Here is a 25390-nt window from a genome sequence, read left to right on the forward strand (position 1 = left end):
CAGGCTTTTCTATGAATATTTTTGTTGTTGCTGCTTTGTATGTTATGGTTATATTGTGCATGTTTTTTAAAACTTTTAATTAGGTTTGGATTTTTATATTCCATTGTAATATTTTTATTGTATCATTTTTATCGTCATATTATTTTAATTTTTTTGTAAACTGCCTTGAGATTGTTTTAATGAAAACATATGATCAGTGAGTATGTTTCTAGAACATACTCACTTGGACAGTAAGTATACATATTGTGATATGATCAATATGATATTGATCATATCACATATAAATAGTTATTATGGATGATTAATTGGCATTGACTAATAGCGCCTTAAATGCAAATGTCTCAGTGGCAGCATGCACAAATATAGTAGTGAAAAAAGGAGGAGGGAAAGCACTGAAGCAGCATCAATAGGTCTGTCAACATTGGGTACACAGGAAAGATGGTATATTGAAAAATCCCAATGCATTTCCAGAAAACTCTTCTTTTCTGGAGTCTCATGCACTCTGCAAAACCAAAAACTCCTGTTATGGGTTGAAATAAACCCTGGTGAAACAAATATAAATATACCTGGTGAAACAAAATCTTCTGCATTGCCTGTGTTCCTTACAACAAGGGTTTAAGAAAAGAGTAAGATAAAAAACCGTATTTTATCAGAATACTTTCTGGTTAATGAAAAAGGTAGTAAAGAAAGCAATGGAAACAATTAAAAGGTATTGTGCAGTCACTGGACACAATGCAGAGGAAGCTGGGCATATCTGAGGAACAGATGTTTGAATTTCAAGGAAGAAATTCTGGCCATCATGTGGAGGACACTGTACAGTGCTCTATATTGTCAATCTCCATATGCTGACCTTTGAATGCGCTGGAGTTCATCACATGAATTAAGTTATTTTACTAATGCAAGTGCAAATGTCAGTGAACAAGAGGTCTGTTAAGGCATGGATAAAAATGTCTAAAATGCTTGATGAGCCACTTCACATTAACAGTTTGTCATGTGAAAAAAAACACCCAATCACATGAATGCACTGAAGGGTATATCCATGTGGCAGCCATAACATTTGTGCCAGCCTTAAACGACTTTCAAAACAATGGTATTTAGATAGATAATTATGTTTGTCTATAGATAGGTAGTAGGTGGTTCTCCAAACCACCTCGCTACATGTGGTTAAAATCTTACTTTAAAGGAGTACTTAAACTGTGCATTGAGAGATGGTTCTTCTGAATTACTCCCCTATGTTAATAGATATCTGCATGCTGGTGGGAGGGAGACATGCACGCCCACATTCTCCCACCTCCACTTGGTTACATTTGTCAGAGTATTATCTAAGTAGACAGATATGTGAATCAGGAAAGTCCCTGGTTCAAAACTCATCTCTGCCACATAATCCATATGCAGCATCTCTCAATGTACTACTCTGACTTTTCAAAGTTGCTGAAAGAACTACTGATTTAATGCATGTGCAGCATTTTCAGCACTCAAAAGTACTTTGTGAATACTATAATTGTGCATAATATACATATATATACATTTGTTTTCTATTTCAGCTCTGTGTGATACAGAGAATACCAAGGTGAATATGCTAGTTTCTATTGAAGTGAACAACATTTGCAAGAATCTATTATCTTTAATTCCAGTCTGAGTTGCACATCTGCTGCTTGACAGATATGGCTCGTGATGCCAGATCTTCAAGATTAGCTAAAAAGGAAGAGATAAGCAAAAAGAAATCAAGCCCAGTAAAAAAGAAATCTTGCCAAGTAATAAAAGATGCCAAGAAAATGTCACCAAAGCCAGAAAATTCTGCAAATTGCAAAAAATTAATGGAAGAAAAGAATGATGGCAAGAAAAAGCTACAAGAACAGAAACCATTGCTGGATTCATCATGCAGATTTCTCAGGAGCAGTGTTACCAAAGCATTTTCTGGAACATCTTGGATGAACTTGGGATTAACTGATAACGTTCCATTTCATAACCAGCCTCCTTTGAGCTACAAAGGCTTTACAATGACTCTTCGCAGAAAACCATTTCCCCATCGACTGTTCCGACCATCGACAATCACAAGAATTAAGAAAGCTAGCCCTGAAAAAAGTGCAGGGAAAAGAGAGAAGTCTGAATTGGAAACCTCCCGTGTTTCAGAAAGTAAGGAGACTGCAAGAGCCACCAAACCAAATTTAAACCAAAACCGTGAATTATCTTCTCCAAAAGGAGATGACATTCTGTATGATACAGAAAGAGATCACTCCTCTGAATGTGACAGTCAAGGCAAAAAAGAGGAATTACCTCCTGAAAACAGTATTTCTGCTTCCAACAGTGAGGTACCTTGTATCGATAGTCCAGAGGTATTAGAAAAGGAATGCAAGTATGAAGAATTTATGACTAGTGAGCAGGCACCGAGCAATCTCTCTGTCAATACCTCAAATGAAACTTTGGTCGAGCCTGTTCCTCCACATCTACACTTGGACTCTGCAATTGCTCCAAAGGAAGATGAAGACAAATTAGAAACAGTTGTGAAATCACATTTTGATAATGGTTTGGATTTGTTGCCTGGCCCAAATGAAGATTTTGGTTCACATTCCAGTTCAACAATGAGACTTTCTTCCTCAGAAACAAACACAAACGTTCTTGTTAAAAAGTTAGAGCCATCCACAGAATCTCACGCCACAACTGACTACAGTTTAGTGCAAGCTAATTGTGAACCTGATTCTGCCATTTTTATCACCTCTGAATTAATCTCAAAATTACATTTAGATGACCCATGTGTGCTGCCTGAGTCCAACATCAAACAAAATCCTGAGCCTGTCATTAGAGAAGAACCTGGTTCACACTGTGTCTCTGAATCAGAAGGTTGTCTGAAAGATTCAAGCCTTTTTGTGGACTCGCATTTACCAAAGGATGTGGAACTGGAGCCAAGCAATAAAGCACTTGATTCTTATTTCAATTCCAGGCAAAATTATTCAAAGTGTGACGCAACTAATGAAGTGCCAGTTTATAAACAAGTTATCAAAACCTCTTTGACTAGTATTATCTTGGGAGACCTTGAGCGGACACTTGAAAAGATTGCTGCAGACACTTTCTTTTTAGATTCAGCTGCTGTGCCTGTTACATCACTCAACCCAGAAGAAAGTGCAACAGATTCTGTTTCTATCAGCAGCAGGGTTTTTAAAGAAAGTTTCCCAAAATCCTCTGAAGACTCCAATTCAGGGCGGTTATCAAGCGCTGCAGAGGACACAAAGACAGTGGTGCCAGATGAATCAAGTCAGAAGCCTCAAGATCTCTTGCTGCAGTTGGAAAGTGATGGGAAAGATGTTAACTCTTTTCGGGACATTATGAAATCTGACAACAACCTTGTTGCAGCTCCAGAGCCATCCTCCTGTGGAAATCTAAATGATGCTCTTCCTGTTTCATTTGCTTCCTTGCAACCTGTAGTAGAAAAGAAGAAGCGAAGGCGATGTGGAGTATGTGAACCTTGTCTGAGGAAAACTAACTGTGAAGAATGTAGCTGTTGCAGGAAACGCAAAACTAGTCACCGGATATGTAAAAAGAGAAAATGCGAAGAGCTGAAGAAGCCCCCACCACCTCTACCACCCTTAATGCGACCCCCTGTACCTCTAGAGGTAAGCAGAAGTTTAAAGTATTATCTGTCAAATGTGTATAAGGACATCTAAAAAAAAGTTGCTGTATAGCTTGGTTTAAATGTTAGGAATATTGCTACTGTTCATTGAGAATGTATATACTGGCTGACATCCTAACGAACGAAGTGCATGTGCTTTGAGGGACACCTAAGCACACTCTGATGCAGGGAGTGACTTAGGGATGGGGAAGGCAAAAGAGCCCTTAAGAGTTTGGAGCACTCCCCCACGCTCCAGAAGCTGCTGCAGAGCGAGACTGGGGGCAGCCCTTGTTTGGCTGCTGCAGCCCATGTTCGGCTGCCGCGGCCTCTGGCCCCGCCCACATGTCTGACGTCATATGTGGGGGCGTGGTCTCCCTCCCAAACAGGGACATGTGGCCCTGTTTTGAAGGCAGATCGGCCTGTGCTGCATTGGGCAGTGCGGGCTGGAGCGACTCTCCCTGCCTTTAAAGGCAGGGAGAGTTGCTCCAGCCTGTGCTGCCCAATGCAGCGCGGACCGATTTCATTCCTAAACGGGGCTGTGCAGCCCCATTTGGGAGTGAAATAACACTCCCCCTGCATCTGACACCAGATGCGGGGTGTGTGTTGGGGCCACGAGGCACAGCCCCTGATTGGCGGCGGCCTGGGTTCTTTGAAGCCGTTCGCCCAATGGTGGCTACGCCCCTGTCCAGAAATGCTCTGTAAGATCAAGCACTGTTCGGCACCCTTAATCCCAGTGAAATCAATCCAGTGGGACTTATTTTCATGTCAACATGCATCAGATGTACAATAAACAAGTTTTCTGCAGTGACACATCTGGACATATATAAAGAGCTAAAAGATAATGTGCATAACATAATTTAAATCCACCCCTAAGGAAAGTCCCCTTCCCTGCAGCCAAATCTGGGTAGTATTCTTGCCATTTTAGCATATTTTCCATGTGGTTGAAAAAGAAAAAATCCAAAAGTTGTAAAACATTTTTTAAAAGCAGATGATTAAAATTATTGTATTGATGATTGTATTATGCTTGCTTGATTTGCTTGACCGAATGCAGCTTTAATATAGACTAGATTCAGAAATAACGACTTATCACCAGTAATTTAAAGGCAGTTCTTATATATGTTTGAGATATCCAATTTGTCATTGTTGTACATGTAATCTTATAGAGCAAAAATTGCCCATGGCTCTGGGGGACCATGAACTATCCCCATTCCCTATCCTCGTCCTCTACCTCCACTCTGGCGGAATTAATATATGTTTTTCTCTTTCCTTTGCAGTCTGAATGTACTCCTATGAATGTAAATGTATTGTTGTAGCTTTATTCACACATTATGTTCAGTGTGTATACAATGAGTGCACAGTGTACACAGGTACAAATCTGTGCATAATAGTTCACTTTTAAAATGAACACAGGTACAGTTATTCACACAAAGACATGTACAAGTGCATAAACATCTGTACATTTGTACAGCATAATGTCTGAATAGGGCTTATGTCTTCACTCTGTCCTATTCCTTTCTACTGCATTTACTTGAATCCAAGACTAGTCCCCCCGCACAAGTTGTTTGATAGAAATTGGGGGGTTATTTTAAATCCTGAGTCCTGTTCATTTGGGTAAATAAGTATAACCTGTATTTAACCTCTGTTTTTAAGGAGGTCATCTTATATTCAGAGTCATCTTCTAATGGGTAAATATGGTTTATGGAAGTGTTCTTCTGGAGGATATTTACTGGTGGTGTAGTAATGGAAATAATGCCTCACTTATCGCAATTAACTTCTTTTTTTGTTGTGGAGTGTCAGGTTATGAACTTGGTAACTGAGAGATGTTAGGCAGGAATTTGGATTATGCACCCAGTTCTAGCCAAAGGATGGAGCTAGAGAGAAACAGGCCAGGCTGGCAAAGAAGCAGAGTGTCACCAGAATCATTTACAAAATCACGATGACTGAGAAGGGGGAGATGGCTTGTTCTTTTTTGTTGGGTGGATTTAATTTTCTTTTTCTTTCATTCTCTTTCTTCCTTCCTTCCTTTCGGTGGTGGTCTGATATCCAACCATACTTCACTGGATGCTGAATAACATTTCTTGGAAGTTTTCTGTTCAGCAGGGAATGTTCCTGGACAGTGAGAGGGTATTCGGAACAGTAACAAAGCAGGGCACTGGCATTGCTGGAAGGTATTACAGGCCTGGGAGTCCATGCATTGTGTGTGTCCTTAAAATCTAATTTTCAAATAACTTTTCAAATAAGAGTATTTGTAGATTTAAAATATGCAAGGATTAGCTGATTTGGTGGATTTTTGTAGATTATAACACATTTTCAGTTCAGCTTACATATACTGTAATAAAGCTGCAAATAAAATGCCACGTTTATTCAGTGTTTTCTTGTGTATAATAGGAGCTCCATAACAATGTATGGCAATGAAGTGTTTAGAACTTGCTGAGAGTGTAATAATGGGCCAGTTCAAATGGAATCTTTGTCCATGCTTAAGGGATCAGAAGCTCTCTTCCCAGGCCCCTCCCCTCTTGTGTATAAGAACATAAGAACATAAGAAAAGCCCTGCTGGATCAGGCCCACAGCCCATCTAGTCCAGCATCCTGTTTCACACAGTGGCCCACCAGATGCCGCTGGAAGCCACAGACAGGAGTTGAGGGCGTGCCCTCTCTCCTGCCATTACTCCCTTGCAACTGGTACTCAGAGGCACCCTGCCCTTGAGGCTGGAGGTGTATGAATTCCTCTACCCTTGTTTGTTATGTGTGAGCCAAGGTGTGCATGTAACCTAGGATTTTAAACAACCATTATTAATACTAGTACAAGCATAAGGCCATGCCATGATTAAGAGCGCTGGAGGGAAAGAGCACTGGAGGGACGCACAGTCCTATGGCCCTCTCTCTGTCATAGCTAAGGGTTAAGTCTGTACCTGCCCTTACTAATGGGTTTCAGGGAGAGGATTTGCCTCTTGTGTCTCAGCTTTTGATAGTCCCAAGAATCATGTAGCACCTTGAAAACTAAAGTTGTAATTCTGTTCACACTTACTAAGTAATAAATTCCATTGAACTCTGTGACTTACTTCCGAGTCAGTGTGTGTAACATTGTGCTGCACACAGTGTAGCTTTAGGATTAATAGTGCCCTGGTGAGAAATGTCTTGAGCACTGCCTCCATGGATAGTTTATGAGTACTGCCAAGTTGTGTGGCTTGTGTGCAAAATCAGCTTGGCGCCCCTTCAGATAGGTGCCCTGGGCAACTGCCCAGCTTGCCCACGCCTAAGGCTCTCCCTGGCTGTACAGTTTTCTTAAGCTACATCCAGATCCATAAGATCTATTAATGAATCAATGATATAGCACCACAAATATATACACATGATGCTTTGCAACTGATAAAAGGGCAGGTCCCTTCTCTGAGGGGCTCACAGCCTAGAAATGGACACAAGGAAGATCACAGAGGGAGGGAAGGAGAAGAGAGTTAGCATAAATAGAACGATATGGGATTATTTCACGTATGTAGTTGCAGAAGGCTATGGTGATGAGGGGGTTGTGTGCTAATCTGTTCCTTCATATTTTCATCCATTTCTCTCTTCCAGAAGATTATGCATTCTATCTTTTTCTTAACTGAAACTTAGTTTCTCAAATTTCGAATGAGAAATACTTGTGTGTGTAACAGCAGGCCATTTGGGCTGCGGCCCATGTTTTCAACACCTCAGTTACTAGAAAAGTCCAGACTGTTAAGGGATATTATTGGAGGCACTTTAACAATATATACAGCCCAATCCTATTTGTTTTCTTGGTGCTCAGTCCTCCTGAGTTCAGTGGGGCTTACTTCCAAGTAATGGTGCATAGGATTACAGCATTGCAGCCCAATCCTCTGCAGAGTTAGGTGCCTAAGCATATTTGATCTAAATTTTAGATGCACTTAATCCGCTTCATAGGATTGGTCTGTTGGCCTGCTATCTTACAGTCCAACTATGTGGGATGTACATTCCATTGAATCAGTGGGATTAAGCTTCCCAGTAAATGTAATTAGAATGTAGGTGCCAGAAAGCCAACCAGAGTGACCTCTACATTCTTTTCAGCAACAGCCTGTCTTGTTTAAACTGTATATCAGTGCCTCCAAGTGGTTTCTTTAGGCTTGTGATGAGATGAGGCTTGATGTATGTTTGAAGAATATTTAGTGCTATAGAGTTGTTTGGGTTTAGAATGTTATCTGGGCAAGAAGAGGTTAAAGCTTATAGTAAGAGTCCAGTGGAGAAAAGCTCTGCAGGGAACACTGAGGAACCCCTAGTGGAGGGAGAGAATGGCAGGCCAGGGTAGGTGGTGGTGTTTAAAAATGTTTAGTTAGAAAGCCCTTAAGAGATCAGTTGTTGAAGTGGGCAGTTTGAACTGGAGGTTCACTGTGTAAAAAGCAGAGGCATATCTAGGGAAAATAGCACCTAGGGCAAGCACTGAAATTGCGCCCCTGTCCAAACATCTGACGCCCATCTTTCAGATAACTTTACCATAATATCAGCTCAAAAATACAAATCAAGCTTGTTAATCTTTTAATTAACAAATTAATAATCTAATATAACCTTAATGCATATTCAGAGATAGATTTTTAGAAAATAGATACACACTTCTCATAATGCTGTTTCATTTGGGCAACTGGGCCTTGCGTTTCTTTGTTGCACTGTTTGCATTTCACGCACATGCCTGTCTTACCCACAAAAATGTCATTAAAAGGTTCCCAAATGGGGTCTCTTTCACAGCCTGCTGCCATGTTAGGTGTTTCCCTTCTACAGTGGAGGATACACTCCAAAATCATTTCCTCAGGATTGCATGACTAATTTGTTCACTTTTGTTTTCCCTTTCTATTTCCCACCCCCATCTCTTGCATTTATAATAATTTATAACTTTTCCTCACTCAGGTCTCATCATCCCAAATCCTCAGTTAATTTGTTGACCATCTTTGTCACTGCACTTTGGGGGACACGCCCCCACTGTGTATGTGTGCTGCATGTACACCTGCAGAATAGGATTGATCAGGACTATTATCTCTTATCCTCATATACTGCTCTTAACCTGTTCATATAATATAATGAGGTTATGATTATTATGCATGATGATATCTTTGACCTAGGTTCTTTTTTTTAATGAATTAAAAAATAAAATCAAATTTAAATCAGAAAATCAATTCAGTTTTTTAAAAATTAGATTTAAATTTTAAATAATCAGATTTAAAATTTAAAAAAATCAATTTTTCTCAACCCTGATTAAAACACAATGACAATGACAGTTTCCAATGCAAAAGGACTTTGCAGTCTGTGGTATTTAAGCATGTAAGTTTGGTAACTGAAAGTGTTCCTCTGTTGGAAATGGTGGTTTGCAGCATTTGTGTATGGAATATTTTTTGCATACAAAGCTAAGTCCCGTTTCCCTAGACCCTGAAGGAACTAATGGATTTATCATTTACCTGTTGCATAGCAGTAATCAAGGATCTCTTGTTTATTATTATAAACAGCCTTCTGGCCCTCTTATCCTGGAGTCTGATGAATCCTGTGTTGCTATAAGCACTAGCCATTTATTTCAGCCAGCCTTTGCAGCCTTTTCAGCTAGCCTTTGCTGCCTACCTCCCTCCAGAGAGGGAGAGAAAGGAAGAATAGATGCTTTTAGGCAGGAAATCCTGCTTGAAATTACTCCAAAGAGCTTGCTCAAGCTCTTCAGCACTTGAGTCCATGCCCCCTTTGCATGTGCTGTCAAAGGGGGAGTGTCCACAAGCTCCAAAGGCACTTTGCACCCCCCTGCTATGGCGCCCAGGCACGTGCCCTGCCTGCCCTACCCTCATTATGCCCCTGGTAAAAAGGTCTGATTTTCCCCAACCTAGGGAAAAGGCTGGGGGGAATGGGAACAAACTAAGTATTGCCCTGTGCAAAATATGCTTGTTAGACCAGCTGTAAGACCTGTTTAAAAAACAAGATTCTTATAGAAATTGTATATGCCTGAAGTGTATGAGAATATATGATAATGTTCAAAACAGTCCTGTAACTAAGCAAGTAAACTATCCTACTTTCTAAGGGGAGAAAAATATCATATAAACCCGAATCTAAGATGAGATGCCCCCAGTTATTTCCTGTTAAATATTTGTGTGTGTGTGGCGGGGGGGGGTGTCACCTTAGATTGAGTCCTCTTTCTTTTGGGTAAATGCAGGTATAACCTGTCTTTTAAGGCATTGTTTTACATTCAGAGTTGCCTTCTATTCAGGTAAATACGGTAGTAACGTATAATGCATAAACTTCTATTTTATTCCTCTTTAAAGAAACTGTGTGTAACTTCGTCTGTACCCCCATGCCCACAACACTGTGTTGCCTCAACAGAAGACCTTTACATACTTAGATCCTTAGATCCTGTATATTCATACATAGACTTTAAATGATGGCAGTGAAATAAAGGATTGCTGATAGGAATTAAAGTCATAAAATAAATTCAAATGAGTGCATTTTATAAACCTCTCCCACCCATCCCTTACTACTACTACTACAACAATATTTATATACCACTCTTCAACCAAAGTTCACAAATCAGTTTACAAAGAAAAATAAATAATAGGAATAAGAAGAAGGTCCCCTGTCCCCAAAGGGCTCACAGTCTAAAAAGAAGCACAGGGCAGATACCAGCAACAACCACTGGAGGGATGCTGTGCTGGAGTAGGATAGGGTCAATTGCTCTCCCCTTGCTAAATATAAGAGAATCACCACTTTAAAAGATTTATTATTATTTTATTTTATACATTTCTATACCGCCCCAAACCAAAGTCTCGGGGCGGTTCACAATAATAAAATACAAAAACACAAAACATTAAAATCAATTAAAATGCCAAAAAGCAGTCTAAAAACAAAAACAATTTACAGTATTTAAAATGACAAAAGTTAAAGTTAAAAAGTTAAAAGGCCTGGTTAAGAAACTGAGTCTTCAGAGCTCTTTCAAAAACCGCTAGGGATGGGGAGAGTCTTATGTCAGCGGGAAGCACATTCCAAAGTCTCGGAGCAACAACTGAGAAGGCCCGCCCCGAGTGGTCACCAACCGACTTGAAGGTAGCCAGAGACGGGCCTCCCCTGACGAACGCAGTGGACGATGGGGATTGTGCAGAAGAAGACGTTCTCTTAAAAGATGTCTCTTTGCTCAGTTAGCAGGGCTGTAAAAATTTCCCTGGTCTAGTTTAATCTGGCATCCTGTGTCTTTTTACACAAGCAAAACAAAATCCAGACAACACTGGGACACCCAACATGTGTGAGTAGTAGCCTTGGTGGGCAGATGAATTATCCTCCCTTGGTTAGAGAGAAAGGCTAGAAATTAAATTTATCAGTTAATTAATTAATTAATTAATTAATTAATGAGTGGCCAACATAACTAGTAGCATTAAATCATTGCTAACAGTAAGTCAGGCCTTGACAATTTTTCTTTGGATCTAGGAGTTAGCCCCAAAATTTAGGAGCCAGACTAATTTTTCAGTTAATCTTTATTGTTACATTCATCCAAGATTCATATCACTGCAAAGGTGGCAGAGGATGGGAAGAGTTGAGAGGTGACAGTGAAGATAATTATGTGAGAAACATTGGGAGCGGGCAAAGAGGTTTCTAAGGTGGTACACAGGTGACCTCCAAAGTGCATCCTGAAGCATGTGAAGAGCCAGGGATCCCTGTTCTTCCTCAGAAGTAAATCTCACTTATTTCAATAGGTCTTGCTTAGGGGTGTGCAGAACCAGTTTGAATCGAACTCAGTTCAATTTAGATTGGCCTGGTTCAAGCTTAAACAGACCCGGGGCCCCGCTAGCCTGCGCTGATGTGGGGGAAGCGCCAGTGGGGGCTAGAGAAGCCGCTGCTGGTCTGCTGCCGCTGCTGTGGAACCTCTGCACATAAGGTGACCTCTCGCCCAACCCCCCATCCACCCTTTTGAACTCATTTTTAGTTGCTAGGGATCCACCTTTACTTGTAAAGGGGAATCCTTACCGGTTCAACCCAGTTCAAGTGCATGAACCAAACCGGCCGCTGGTTTTAACGAATTGGTTTGTGGACCGGCTGTTTGGTTCGAATTAAGTTTGGCTTTGAACCAAACTGCCCAGAACAGTTCCGTGTATACCACTAGTCTTGCTCACAAGTAGGCCTTAAACAGCTTAGGCCCTGGATATTTAAGAGAATGTCTTCTTCACCATGAGCCCCATCGCCCACTGAAATCATCTGGAGAGGTTCGTCTGCAGTTGCCATCAGCTCGTCTGGTGGCTACACAGGGATAGGCCTTCTCTGTTGCTGCCCCCAGGGGCGTAACTATAATAGGGCAAGGGGAGACAGTTGTCTGGGGGCCCACTGCCTTGGGGGGCCCCCCAGAGCCAAGTCACATGACTGACTCCCCCAGCCACGCACCTGCCCGGGCTTCCTTCAGTTGTATGCATCCTCTGAAAGTGATGTGAGTGTTAAGACCTGGAGCTACTAGAACAGCATGTCTTTCTCTAGTACCATTAAATGACTTGCCTCCTCCACAATTTACAAAACCTTTTACAAAATAATTTAGGATGATGTTTTATTGTGGCACATAGGTGTTAGAGATGTGTGTGTGTGTGTATGTAGGTGTATGTATATGTGTGTATGTATGTGTATCTATCTATCTATATAAATTTTACTACGCTTTTTGTTACCACTATTCAGCCTCATTTAAGATTTCTTTACTTCATGAGCTGAGCTTCAGTGAGGGGGGGCCCATTTTAAAATCTTGTCTCTGGGCCCACTACATCCTTGCTACGCCCCTGGCTGCCCCAATGTGCTCCCTGCTGAAATAAGAGCCTTCCCTTCTCTGACAACTTTTAAGAAGTCTTTAAAGACACATTTTGTCACCCAAGCTTTTTAACTAGACTTGTGGCTTTAAATTGTTTTATGTTTTTTATGACTGTTTTGATTTGTTTTATGTTATGTAGTCTGTCAACTGTGATCTGGAAGGATTTTGTTTTGCTTGTGTAAGAAGGCACAGGTTAGACTAGACCAGGGACATTTTTGTAGCCCTGCTAACTGAGCAAAGAGACACCTTTTAAACTGCTCAGAGAGAGAGAGAGAGAGAGAGAGAGAGAGTGAGTTTGGGGTGGTGTACAAATATAATTTAATTAATTAATTGATTGAGTAATGTTAAAAAGCATTCACAGGTTTGCAGTCTCTGGGAAAGATACTAGGGGCACAACCCTGAGAGGTGCCGGGAGAGATGGTCATGCCAGTAGAGGCACCATTAGGCATGGACCTGGAAGCCAAGGTCTGTGTGCCCATTCTCCTAGAGGGTTCCATGATGTTCCCCAAGGGAAAAGAGGGCCCCTTTTATATATTCAGAATGACTTGATCTAAAGTTCCAAAATTTGGCACAGATGTAGAACAGGGTATCAGGACTCTGTGTATTGATTTCAAAGCAGGTTGGTCAATTCACTGATTTTTAATGATTTTTTGAATTTAAAAAAACTTCAGACAAGTCCTTTAAGTGCCTTCTTTAATGGCAGAAAATCAAACTACATAAATGGAAGCCCCACCTCACCCACCCCTTGAACCATCATTCAACCATCATGTGGAGGAGTCTGCCAATTATAAACATCACCTCCATTTTATATTTCCAGAATGGCTTGGTTTAGAGTCATGAAATTGGGCACAGATGTAGGGTGGGTTAGCAGGACACTGTGTATTGATCTTGAAGCAGATTGGTTAACCTGTTGATTTTTAAAGATTTTTTGAATTTTTAAAATACTTCAAAAAAGTCCTAGAAGTGGCTTGTTTCAGGTTAGAAAATTACAAAAACTTCTGGACCTGAAGCCCCCTCCCCCCTCCCAGGACCATCATTCCACATCATAGGGTTCTGCTCTTTGCCTTAATTTTTAAAAATGCAGCATGTCCCCACCCCCACTTTTTGCTCAACGCTTTACATTTCCAGGATGGCTGGGAATGTTCTGAAATTGGGCACACATATAGCCCAAGATAGCAGGACTGTCTGTATCTTTATTTCAAAAAAATACATGAGCATGCACAGCACTTCCAGCCCCACCAGACTATTTATGCACAGAGTGCTGGAGGAAGAAGTGCAATGTGTGGGGTATAAGTGCACCCTCCCCCATCCTTAAAGCTACCCCTGCCCCACCAGTGGCTCGAAGTTAGCCAATTCCATGGACATCCCTAGTTGGAAGTGCATGAAGAAAAAACAGCAGAGCAGCCCAGCCTTCATGAGGGGTGTATGTGTGCATCTGAGTGAGTGAGTGAGTGTGCACATGGGAGCGTAGGAGCGTTTGAGAGGTGGGTGGGCACAAGGCACTCTTGGTTTCTGCAGGCAGCCTGGTTGGTTGGCTAGCTAGTGCACGTGTGGAGGGTTTTCTGTGCTGGTGTTTATGCATGAGATGAATGACAGAGCTTGTGAACGGAGGAATGCTGGAGCTACTGGTGCATGTGCAGAGAGGGGGGCGGGGAGAGAGAGATGGTGGAGCCTGATGCTAGTAGCTGTTTGGTGTGTTGGAGCAAGGCAACATGCAGCTGTCTGAGCCAGGAATGACTATTAAATTCCTAGGTGCTATGAGGAGCTGGTGTCCAGATTTGTTGAGGGTTACAGCAAGTTAACAAGCTAGAATACTTTCCATTATGTTTTCACAGATGAAATCACCAGGAACACTTGATGCAGCTTCTGAGGTGTGTAGGTGGGAGTGGGGGCACATTTATTTATGAGATTTATATTCTGCTTTTCAGGTGAACCTGCCTAAGCGGTTTACATAAAAGCTTTGATAAGGAAACATACATCAAGCAACATGTTTTAGATATTTACATGCTGAGCCCTTTAGGCTTTGTCACTTCTTTCTTCTCTCCTCTCTTCAGATCAAGATGGTCCCTGGTCACTCTGCGGTGGCATCTGGGGAGGGAGGGGCCATCTCAGCTGGAACATGGGAACTGAGTGGTGGCAGCTCTCCAGCCTCTCTCTCTCTCTCCCTCTCTCTTTTTCTGGGTCTCTTTTTCTTCATATGGGAAGAAAAGAAGTGGAGCAAAGAATCAAGAAGTGGAAAGGCAGCACGAATGGCAGAGGGTGGCAGCAGCTGGAGCAAAAGTGAGCAGAGCGGGAAAGCCATTGACGGGGGGGGGGGCACACTCAACCCCAGTCATGGACCCTGTGGATTATTGTTTAAATAATATTGTAAACTGCTTTGAGATTATTTTAATGAAAAGCAGTATATAAATCGAAAAACAAACAAACAACAGGGCCAAAAGAGAAGGCAAGTGTGATCCCTCGCTATTGCTTTCTGTGATTTCTAACATAAATAAGTGGGATAGTATTTAATAAATGTATATGCCATCCTTCAATATAAATATTCTCAGCATGACTTGCATAATAAAAAGGAGAACCAAAAATACAGCAACAATGCAGAATAAACACAGTTGATAAGAGTGAGCAGATAGGATTTATTGCAGATTAAAAGCCTGCAGGAATACGAAAAAGTCCTTCATATGCAGCTGAAAGGACAACAAAGTTGAGTCTCCGGGGGGGGGGGGGGAAGAATCCCATCCCATAATTTGCACTACACTGCAAGTGAGAAGGCTCTCTCTCTCTAGTCTTCTTGGGGAGAAGGAGGAGGGCCTCTGAAGATGATCTTGAAGGTGTTCTAGCAGATGGAGGGCTATACATTCTTTTGGAAACCCAAGGCTTTAAAGGTAAATTATTTGTTCTGTGAAGTTGTAGGGAGAAAGGGAAAAGATCTGAAACTGGCAGAATCCTTATTGAGAAGGGTCATATCTGTTACACCATGTCTGTTTGTTGCTCTGCTTGTGACTACAAAATATGCCCATTTCAGAACTATTGCTTTATTAGGACTATATTACAGCTGTTTTGCCCTGTTACACTTACGTCTCTTTGAGCTTATCTTGCTTATTGTTAAATAATTGTGCTTATTTTAAGTGACCTGCAGAGGAACTGGGCTCTTGTGAATAACTATACTTTGATCTATTGGCCCAGTTATTCCAAAGATGATCTGACTTGCCCTAATTGGCAATAAGATTGACTAGGCTAAGATCCTTTGTGGAAAAATCTAATATTTTGCAAACTATATAGTTGTAGCTAAGGTTGAGTAGCAACTTGATGGCCCCTTCTGGCCCGAGACTTGTCCAAGTCTGGTGACGGGAGGACACTCTCCTTAGCTAGCCAGTTTCACTGGCTAAGAGAATGGGGCTGTGTTGTACCAGCCTACAGATATAATCTCTCTCCATCTCCACTGATGCCTGGTCTGTATTCATGCTCCAAGCAGCTCACATCTAGGAAGAATCAGACTGAGGTTCCACCCTGAGAACAGTGTGGCCAGGATGATGGAAAATGCTCAGCCTAGCCTGGTGGCTTTCTTTTTCCTGATAGGTAATCTCAGAACAAGTCCACTGAGAAAGTGAGATGATGAGTGGGCCACAGCTTTCGCACTGGCTGCACTGGGCCCAGAATAGAGGTGGGTGGGATTCGGATATAATTATGTTCTACATGTTGCTAAGTACACTTTGGCACTTTGGGGAGAGGGGCCCCATAGTGCGGGAAATGAACAAGGACATGCGGGGAAGCAGCTTGCCTAGGGAGCAAGAGGCTGTTAGTTCGAAGAAGCACCCACTGGTGTGCTTCCCAGACTGTGCCTAGTAAATATGTATTTGTAGTCACCTATATTGGGCAGCAGCGATATAGGAAGGTGCTGGAGGCGGATGCTCACTTCAGTGACAATGGCAAAGGCATCATCTCATACTGTGTGGGAGAAACGCAATGGTAAACCACTCCTGTATTCTGCCAAGAAAACCACATGGCTATGAGGTCGCCAAGAGTTGACACCAACTCGACGGCACAATCTTTCCTTTCTTTAAAAGCCAATAAGGTAATGAGTTATTGATCTAAAAATAAAATATATGTGATAGGAATACATGGGCAAGTCCCTTCTTCCCAGGAACACTTGAGTACTGTAGCTGCAATATTATGTGCACCTATTTATTTTTAATTATTAGCAAACAGACTTCTTTCAAGGTCACTAGAAATGAATGGTGAGAGTTGAGACAGGAAGTGATTAAGGCAAGGAGCAAAAAAGATTTCAGCAGAGGCCAGGTCAAGAAAAGGAAGAATTCTTGCTTCTCTGTCAATCTTTTTTCCTAGGCTAAACATGCTTCCCTTTGATTTCTCCTGACCTTCTCATTGTATAGCAGCTTTGCTTCTTCACCCCTGTCTTTAAGCCTTCTTTCTGCCTTTTTAATCAGCTACCTCCTATTCTTTGATTTCTTTTTTGCTGTCAGTTTCATTTTCTTCATTTTCTATAGGGAGAAAATGGTGTGCATTTTGTACACTGAACATAATGCTCTCAGTTTATGATCTGCCCCATTGTATAGCAAAGAATGCTTTTCATCTTGAAAGATTTCTAGACTATTGCATCAGTAAAATAATTGTCTCTGCTTGACCCTTATTCACAAAGGGACGGGAGCTCTCTTACTACTTGTAACGGAAATTTCTTACAAATGTTAATATTTGTCAGCAAAATATTCTTCAAAAGATATATTCCCACTGCAATGTGGAAGTGGGAAACTGAAGATCTGTTCTGCAGTGCAAACACCTGACAGGTTCCTAGAGTGCACAATAGACTGGCAGGAAAGCATTCGCTGATACTTTACACTCAGATTGAACTCTGTGTCAAAACTTCAAGGCTTCTGTTTTTTAACCTAAACTTTCTTCTTTCATCAGACAGGAAAACAGGTAATGTGCTTGCATATTAGATGTAGCTTCAGCATTTGGATGCAAATTATGCAGATGTAGTTTATACACTGAAAAGATGTACTTGTGTTTTGGCTGAGTCACTGTACAAAATGCAAACCTAAACCCAGAATGTGTGCACTCCTTGTGAAGGGTCAGCTGCTTAAAATTCTATTATTTTATTAAAATTGCTGTAGGGATTAAGGGATTGTATGCTGCAATCCCTGTGGATACATACTAGGAAGTAACCTCCACTGAAGAAAGTGGAACTACTTTTCGAGAAAACATTCACAGCTTGGGGCTAATCGAGTTCCCAAAAGTTTGTTGTCATAAGCCTGTGTAAAGGCTGATTTATACATTTTATTTCTCCCCACACAAAAAGCATTACTTCTGTGGGTAAAAAACTCTGAAACTTGTCACATGTACTTCTATGCATCAAAATTTGCACCTTTTTATTATTATTATTATTATTATTATTATTATTATTACATTTATATCCCGCTCTTCCTCTAAGAGCCCAGAGTGGTGTACTACATACTTGAGTTTCTCTTTCACAACAACCCTGTGAAGTAGGTTAGTCTGAGAGAGAATTGACTGGCCCAGAGTCACCCAGCTAGTTTCATGGCTGAATGGGGATTTGAACTCAGGTCTCCCAGGTCCTAGTCCAGCACTCTTACACCACGCTGGCTCTCACCTGCAATTGTTGCATGTTGGATGTACACCTGAGTAAGACACCTGCTCCTTCTCTTCTCTCGGGAGAAAAACAATTTTATGCCATGGACAAATGATACTCACCTGGAAAAAAAAATACCACCACTTGAGTCTGTAATAATAATTATTAGTGTAGATTAATGTTTCTATTTGATAAGTATGTATTGAAAAGGTGGGAAATCACCCTTTAATCAATGTCTAATCACACTGATGATTAGTAAAATAGGGAGGTTAAAATTTTATGAGTGTTTAAAGTTATATAAGGAGTAATTAATCTTTCATGAATGTTGCCCATCTATCATCACATGCTAAGTGTTCAAGATGGGCAAAATGTGTGCGCGCGCACATGCTAGTAACTTTTGTGGATTGATTTCCAAGGCTGTATTAGTAAACTGTCAGCTTTAGTTTTTGAATACTACGCATTGCAATACACCATCCCAATCCTCACTTATTTGAAAAGAGGAACTCAGAGAACTTAACTAACTTCAGGAGTTTAGTTCAGAACAGGTACCAAAATGTCAGGTGAACAAGGGAGGGAGGGAAACTGACATATATTCTAAATTGAGCAAGTAACTGTTGTGTCTCATCCAGCGCTGGGGAGGAGACAGCTGTCATGGTGCACACTGGCACCAATGATGTGGGGAAATGTAGTCCGGAGATCCTGGAAGCCAAATTTAAGCTGATATGTAGCAGATTGAAGTCTAGGACCCCCAAGGTAGCATTCTTAGAAATGCTACCTGTTCCACAAGCAGGTACAGCAAGCAAGACAGGCAGAGCTGAGGTGTTTCAATGCGTGGATGGGACGTTGGTGCCGGGAGGAGGGGTTTAGATTTGTTAGGCACTGGGATACATTTTGAGATAAGCAAAGCCTGTACAAAAGAGACGGACTGCACTTGAACCAAGATGGGACCAGACTACTGGCACTTAAAATAAAAAAGGTAGCAGAGCAGCTTTTAAAATTACGTCTGGGGAATAGCTGGCAGGAGGTGGGTAGTATCCGGTTCAGCAAATGCCATTCCTTAAGGTGTGATGGTGTAAAAGATTCAGTTTAAAAGATTGATATGTTTTTAGCTTGGTGTTTTTATTGCTTGGTGTTTTTATTGCTTTTATTGTATGTTTTAATTTTTGTAAACCGCCTTGGGGTTTTCTTTTAACGAAAGGCAGTATAGAAATGTATAAATAAATAAATAAATAAATAAATAAGAACAGAAGGGGACAGAGCAGAACCACATAAATCGCAGACAGAAGGTTGTGTTAGCTGGTCAAAGAGATCAAAGATCCAAAAGAAAGATAGCATACACCAGGTATGAGATTCAGTGTATAGGTGCCTCTGTGCTAATGTCAGAAGCCTCCGAGCCAAGATGGGTGAGCTGGAGTGCTTGGTTGCTAACGAAAAAATAGATATAGTGGGCATAACAGAAACATGGCAGCATAGTGAGAACCAGTGGGACACTGTTATTCCTGGATATAAACTCTATAGAAAGGACAGGGAGGGGCACCTTAGAGGTGGAGTAGCACTGTATGTTAAAGAAGGGACAGAATCTAACAAGCTAGAAAACCTAGGAGGACCAGAGTCTTCCACAGAAACCCTGTGGGTGACAATACCAGGCATGAATGGAAATATGCTACTGGCGATGTGCGATCACTCTCCAGATCAAAATGCTGTGACAGTGACTGGGAGTTGCAGTCGGAAATCAGGGAGGCATCAAGGAGAGTCAGGCAGTAATAATAGGTGACTTCAATTACCCACACAAAGACTGTACCCACACATAGACAGGGTAAATTCACAGTCAGGTAATGACAAAGAGGTGAAATTTCTAGATATGCTGAATGACTGTGCCCTAGAACAGTTGGTCTTGGAACCAACAAGGCGACCTTCGACTTAATCCTAAGTGGCACCCAGGACTTGGTGTGGGATCTCAGTGTCATCGACCCCTTAGGGAACAGTGACCATAGCATGATCAAATTCAGCATATATGCAGGGAGAGAATCACCAAGGAAGTCTATCATAGACACTTTGAATTACAGAAGAGGAATCTTCTCCAAAATGAGTATGGCGAAAAGAAAACTGAAAGGGAAAATCAGGAGAATCACTTCACTCCAGAGTGCATGGAGTTTACTCAAAATCACAATACTATAAACCCAGTTAGAATGTATGCCAAAAGGAGGAAAGGTATCACTAAGTCCAGGAGGATGCCAGCATGGCTAACAGGTAAAGTCAAGGAAGCTATAAAGGAGAAGAAGACTTTCTTCAAAAACTGGAAGGTCTGCCCAAATGAAGAGAACAGAAAGGAACATAAACTCTGGCAAAAGAAATGCAAGGTGACAATAAGGGAGGCAAAAAGAGAGTTTGAGGAACATTTAGCTAAAAGCATCAAGGGGAATAACAAGAACTTGTTTAAATACATCAGAAGTAAGAAACTTGCCAGGGAGGCAGTTGAAGCATTAGACAATGAGGAAGTGAAAGGGATTATTAAGGAGGATATGGAGGTTGCAGAGAAGCTAAATGAGTTCTTTGCATCTGTCTTCATGGCAGAGGATACTGAGCATGTACCTGTTCCTGAACCAGGCCTTTTGGGGATAGAGGCTAAAGAACTGAGTCAGATAGAAGTGACAAGAGTTGATGTTCTAAACTGTCTGGTAAAACTGAACACTAGCAAACCGCCAGGGCGAGACGGCATCCATCAAAGAGTCCTCAAAGAACTCAAATGTGAAATTGCCGACATCCTTGCAAAAATATTTAACTTATCCCTGCAATCAGGCTCTGTACCGGAGAACTGGAAAGTAGCAAATTAACACTGATTTTCAAAAAGGGATCCAGGGGCAATCTGGGAAATTACAGGCCAGTTAGCTTAATGTCTGTGCCAGGCAAATTGATGGAAAGCATTCTCAAGGATAAAATCATTAAGCACATAGAAGAACAGGCCCTGCTGGGGGAGAACCAGCATGGCTTCTGCAAAGGAAAATCTTGCCTCACAAAATTTTTGGAGTTCTTTGAGAGTATCAACAAGTGTGTGGATAAAGATGACCCAGCTGATATAGTATACCTGGACTTCCAAAAAGCTTTTGACAAAGTTCCCCATCAAAGATTCTTGAGAACACTTAGCAGTCATGGGATAAGGGGACAAGTACATGTGTTGATTGCTAACTGGTTGAAGTATAGGAAACAGCGTAGGTATAAATATGAGAGTTTTCACAATGGAGGGAAGTAAGAAGTGGGGTCCCCCAGGGGGCTGTACTGGGACTGGTGCTTTTTAATTTATTCATAAATGATCTAGAAGTAGGGGTAAGCAGCAATCTGGCCCAATTTGTAGATGATACCAAACTCTTTTGGGTAGTGAAATCCAAAACAGATTGTGAGGAGCTCCAAAAGGATCTCTCCAAACTGAGTGTGTGGGTGACAAAATGGCAGGTGCGGTTCAGTGTTGGCAAGTGTAAAGTGATGCACATTGGGATTAAAAACCCCAGCTTCATGTATATGCTGATGGGATCTGAGCTGTTGGTGCCTGACCAGGAGAGGGATCTTGGGATCATGATGGACAGCTCGTTGAAAGTGTCAACTCAGTGTGTGGCAGCTGTGAAAAAGGCCAATTCCATGCTAGGGATCATTAGGAAGAGGATTGAAAATAAAACTGCTAATATTATAATACCCTTATACAAAACGATTGTGCGGCCACACCTAGAGTGCTGTGTACAATTCTGGTCATTTCTAAAGAAAGACGTGGTAGAACTGGAAAAGGTGCAGAAGCGGGCAGCCTAGATGATCACCTTCCTTATGAGGCAAGACTACAACACCTGGGGCTTTTTAGTTTAGAAAGAAGGCAACTGTGAGGAGACATGATAGAAGTCTATAAAATCATGATTGGTGTGGAGAAAGTGGATAGAGAGAAATTTTTCTCCCTCTCACATAACACTATAAATCAGGGGTCATCCCATGAAATTGATTGCCAGAAAATTTAGGACCAACAAACAGAAGTACTTTTCCACACAACGCATAATCAGCTTGTGGAATTCTCTGTCACAGGATTTGCTGACAGCCAACAACCTGGATGGCTTTAAGAGGGGTTTGGATAACTTCATGGAGGAGAGTTCTATCAATTGATACTAGTCGGAGGGCTAAAGGCTACCTGCAGCCTCAGAGGCATGATGAATACCAGTTGCTGGGGAGTAACAGCAGGAGAGAGGGCATGCCCTCAACTCATGCCTGTAGGTTCCCAGTGGCATCTGGTGGGCCACTGTGTGAAACAGGTGCTGGACTAGATGGGCCTTGGGCCTGATCTAGCAGGGCTGTTCTTAGGATGTAGACCGAGTTCACAAAGTAGTGGGGAAACAGAAGGCATAATGGGGCTTTGCTTACATCTGTGTTTTCCAGACTTCCTGCTTAATACATCTACTTTATCTGTTGAAGAACTCCTGCAAGTCTGCCATAGAACCTCTTCAAATTACAGGGGACTTGGGGCATTTTCTATGGTGTTTACCCAGCCCATTGGGCCTCGTAATTGCTCCACATGAACCGAATGCATCCTAGAACATACCCAGCACTGCCCTGTGACTGAAAATGGCAGAGGGAGATTGGGAGTGGCGGGCAAGTTGCCTTTCAAGATTGCTTGTCTGTTTCCAAAAAACCCCAGGGTTTCTGGCATACAGTTTGAAAACCCCTGGCTTATATGAACCCCTGAAAACCCCTGGCTTATACTCCTGGACAAAAAGAAGACCTTACTAAAGGAATTCTCAAACTGGAGGGTTCCAAACTTAAGATGGGGTCCCAAACAACTCAGGAGGGAGCTTTCAGGAGACTAGGAGCTTTACCTGACATGTCCAAGGTGTGGAGGCAGACAGAGACACAAGTCAACAACTACTTTGCTCCTCTGCCGCTTATAAAGCCAAGAGCAGGCACAGCAATGGCACTTCTTGGGCTGCCGGGCCTGCGGGGAGTTTCCTCTTGGGAGACACTCACTAGATCTCATCTTGGGAATAGCCAAAGTGCCGTTGATGTGCTGCCCTTGGCTTTGTGAGCAGCAGAAAATCCAGGTGGTTTTCAGCTCCTCTTCCCCATTACTTCCTGTGCCTTGGAGAAGCGAGAGCAGCTCTTTGCTTTACATTCTTGACAATGTGTCTTCTCAAATTCTGAATTAGTGTGCAAGCTGAATACAAAGAATTAAGCAAGAAAACTATAAAAAGACTGACTCCCTTTACTTGATTGCTACTTGTGCAGTTGTCAGCAGGTACTGCTATAATGAGCAAATGTCTAGTGCAAATAACTTGGAGCCTGAAATTAGATTGGGAGTCTCAAACATAAGGCCCAGGTTTGAAAAACTAAGGAGCAAGCATGCTTGTCTTCATTTTAAAGGTAAATGTGCTTTATTTATCTCTACTTAGTCAAATGAGAAGCTGACATGCTGACTGTGTGTGTGTGTTCCTAACGTCAGTGAAACACTAGCCCCAATGCTGGTCTGCCACACTTCTGAAGCGCAGGTACTCTTCTTGTGCAAGAGCGCAAGTACTTTTTGAAGCCTGCCCGCACTTCAGGAGCGCTCTGATAGACTGGAAACATTGTGCTTTGTTTATTTATTTACTTATTTATCATCTTTGTATACTGCCCAAAACTTACGTATCTGGGTAGTTTACAATAAAACAAAATAAACGGCAACAGAAAAAGTTAACACATTACAAACAATTTAATTTTTAAAACAGTATTAAAACTATTAAAACAGTATTTGAAAAAATTATTAATATAGTGGCCAAGTTTTGTTTTATAATCCGCAGAACTCGATCTGATCTTTAGCAATGCATTTCATAAGTAGTTTATATATTTCTCTCTTCTTTTTAAATTTTGTTTAGATGATGCATTGTTTGTATTTCTTGTATATTGGTCTATGACCATAATAAAGTTCTTTTCTGTTAAAACAGTATTTAATTAAAAGCCTGGGTGAACAGATGCATCTTTAAAAACTTTATAAAAGTTGTCAGAGATGGGGAGGCTCTTATTTCAGCAGGGAGCACATTTCAAAGCTTTGGGGCAGCAGCGGCGAAGGCTGGTTCCTGAGTAGCCACCAGATGAGCTGGTGGCAACTGCAGACGGACCTCTCCTGATGATCTCAGTGCGCAGTGGGGTTCATGACGAAGAAGATGTTCTCTACAACCTGTTTAGTCAAGATGTCAACCAGTAGCTTTAAACAGGTTTTTTTTTTGGGGGGGGGGAGAGTGTCATGTAGATTTATGTTTTAGGAGGTCACAGTATCAAAAGGTTTGAGAACCCCTGCCTTACTCTAGCAACGGATGTTTTACTGGACAAGGAAGAGTGAAGGGAAGTGGAGATGATATTTATATGCCACTTTTTCAACAGAGAAGTTACCAAGTGACTTATGTAGCAAAAGGAAGGAAACAAATGACAAAAAGACAGAGGAGATTGTAAGCCCCTCTGGGACAGGGAACGCTCTAAAAATAAGCACAAGGAAGACACCAGCAGCGGTCACTGGTGAGACACTATGCTATGTTGAATAAGAATCGCTGTTCTCCCCGTGCTAGATATGACAGCTGCCACTTTCAAGGGTGCCTCTTCGCCCAGTTAGCAAGGGTTACTTTTCTTTAATTCCAAAGGCATCTACGTTGGTCCAAATGATATTAATTTAATTGTTCTATAGCAAGCCAATCACATCTAAAAATTTATTTAAAAAATTTATTCCATCAAATCTTTGTCCAGCATTGTGTGACTGAGAAATGAGGTTTCACACACAGCAGGGTGCAAAAGCACAGGGGACATGGGAACTGAGATCTAGCATTCTTTAAAATAATGCAACAATTCCCTAAATTGGCCCAACGAGTAGTCTTGTTGGGCACCTCAAAGAGATCTGAAAGGTTTTTTAAAAAATTCCCTTCCTCCAAGAAATCAGCTATTTGTTGAGTATAAGAAGAGATAATGTTCTAATGGTGACAATGGGTCTGTTAGCAACAGTCTTGCCTCCTTGCAACGTCCCCCCCCCCACTCTCTTCCTTTTCTCCTCATTAGCCATTTATTAGCATCACGCAGCGGCCAGCGCGCGTGCTACGAGTGTGCGGGCTGCCCAGCAGACCCAGACAAGTGTCCTCGCATAACCCTCCTCTAAAAAAAAAATCGCGAATTTTAGCCTTTGCCATATAAAGTCAAAATGCACAATACCTTCCTGAAGGGTGTGCATTTGTGCGTGTGAGCGAGCGATCATGGTTTTTCCAAGCGATCATGTTCTCTGCCCTCCTCCGGATCTTTTCTCCGCATATTACGCCTAAAGCTAATCGTTCAGATCGACCAAACGCTGAGCTGTAGTGTTTTGTTTTTTGCTCCCCGAGTCGCCTTTTTTTTGGTTTTTTTTT

The 25390-nt window shown here is 41.7% G+C and overlaps 1 protein-coding gene across 5 annotated transcripts in view; it reads left to right on the forward strand.

The window, feature by feature from the left end:
* The window catches only part of TET1 (tet methylcytosine dioxygenase 1), a 156388-nt gene that overhangs the window by 24601 nt on the left and 106397 nt on the right, over nucleotides 1-25390 (forward strand). For 4 of the 5 annotated variants that reach the window (XM_053308021.1, XM_053308025.1, XM_053308022.1 and 1 more), the window contains exon 2: nucleotides 1545-3611. In XM_053308021.1, coding sequence (XP_053163996.1) covers nucleotides 1665-3611 — 1947 coding nt within the window. In that variant the 5' untranslated portion in view covers nucleotides 1545-1664. Of the gene's footprint in view, nucleotides 1-1350; nucleotides 3612-25390 lie in introns of those variants that run through there. The other variant, XM_053308023.1, reaches the window with a different exon arrangement.

The sequence above is a fragment of the Hemicordylus capensis genome, chromosome 3 (genome assembly GCF_027244095.1).
Source record: "Hemicordylus capensis ecotype Gifberg chromosome 3, rHemCap1.1.pri, whole genome shotgun sequence".
Lineage (NCBI taxonomy): Eukaryota > Metazoa > Chordata > Lepidosauria > Squamata > Cordylidae > Hemicordylus > Hemicordylus capensis.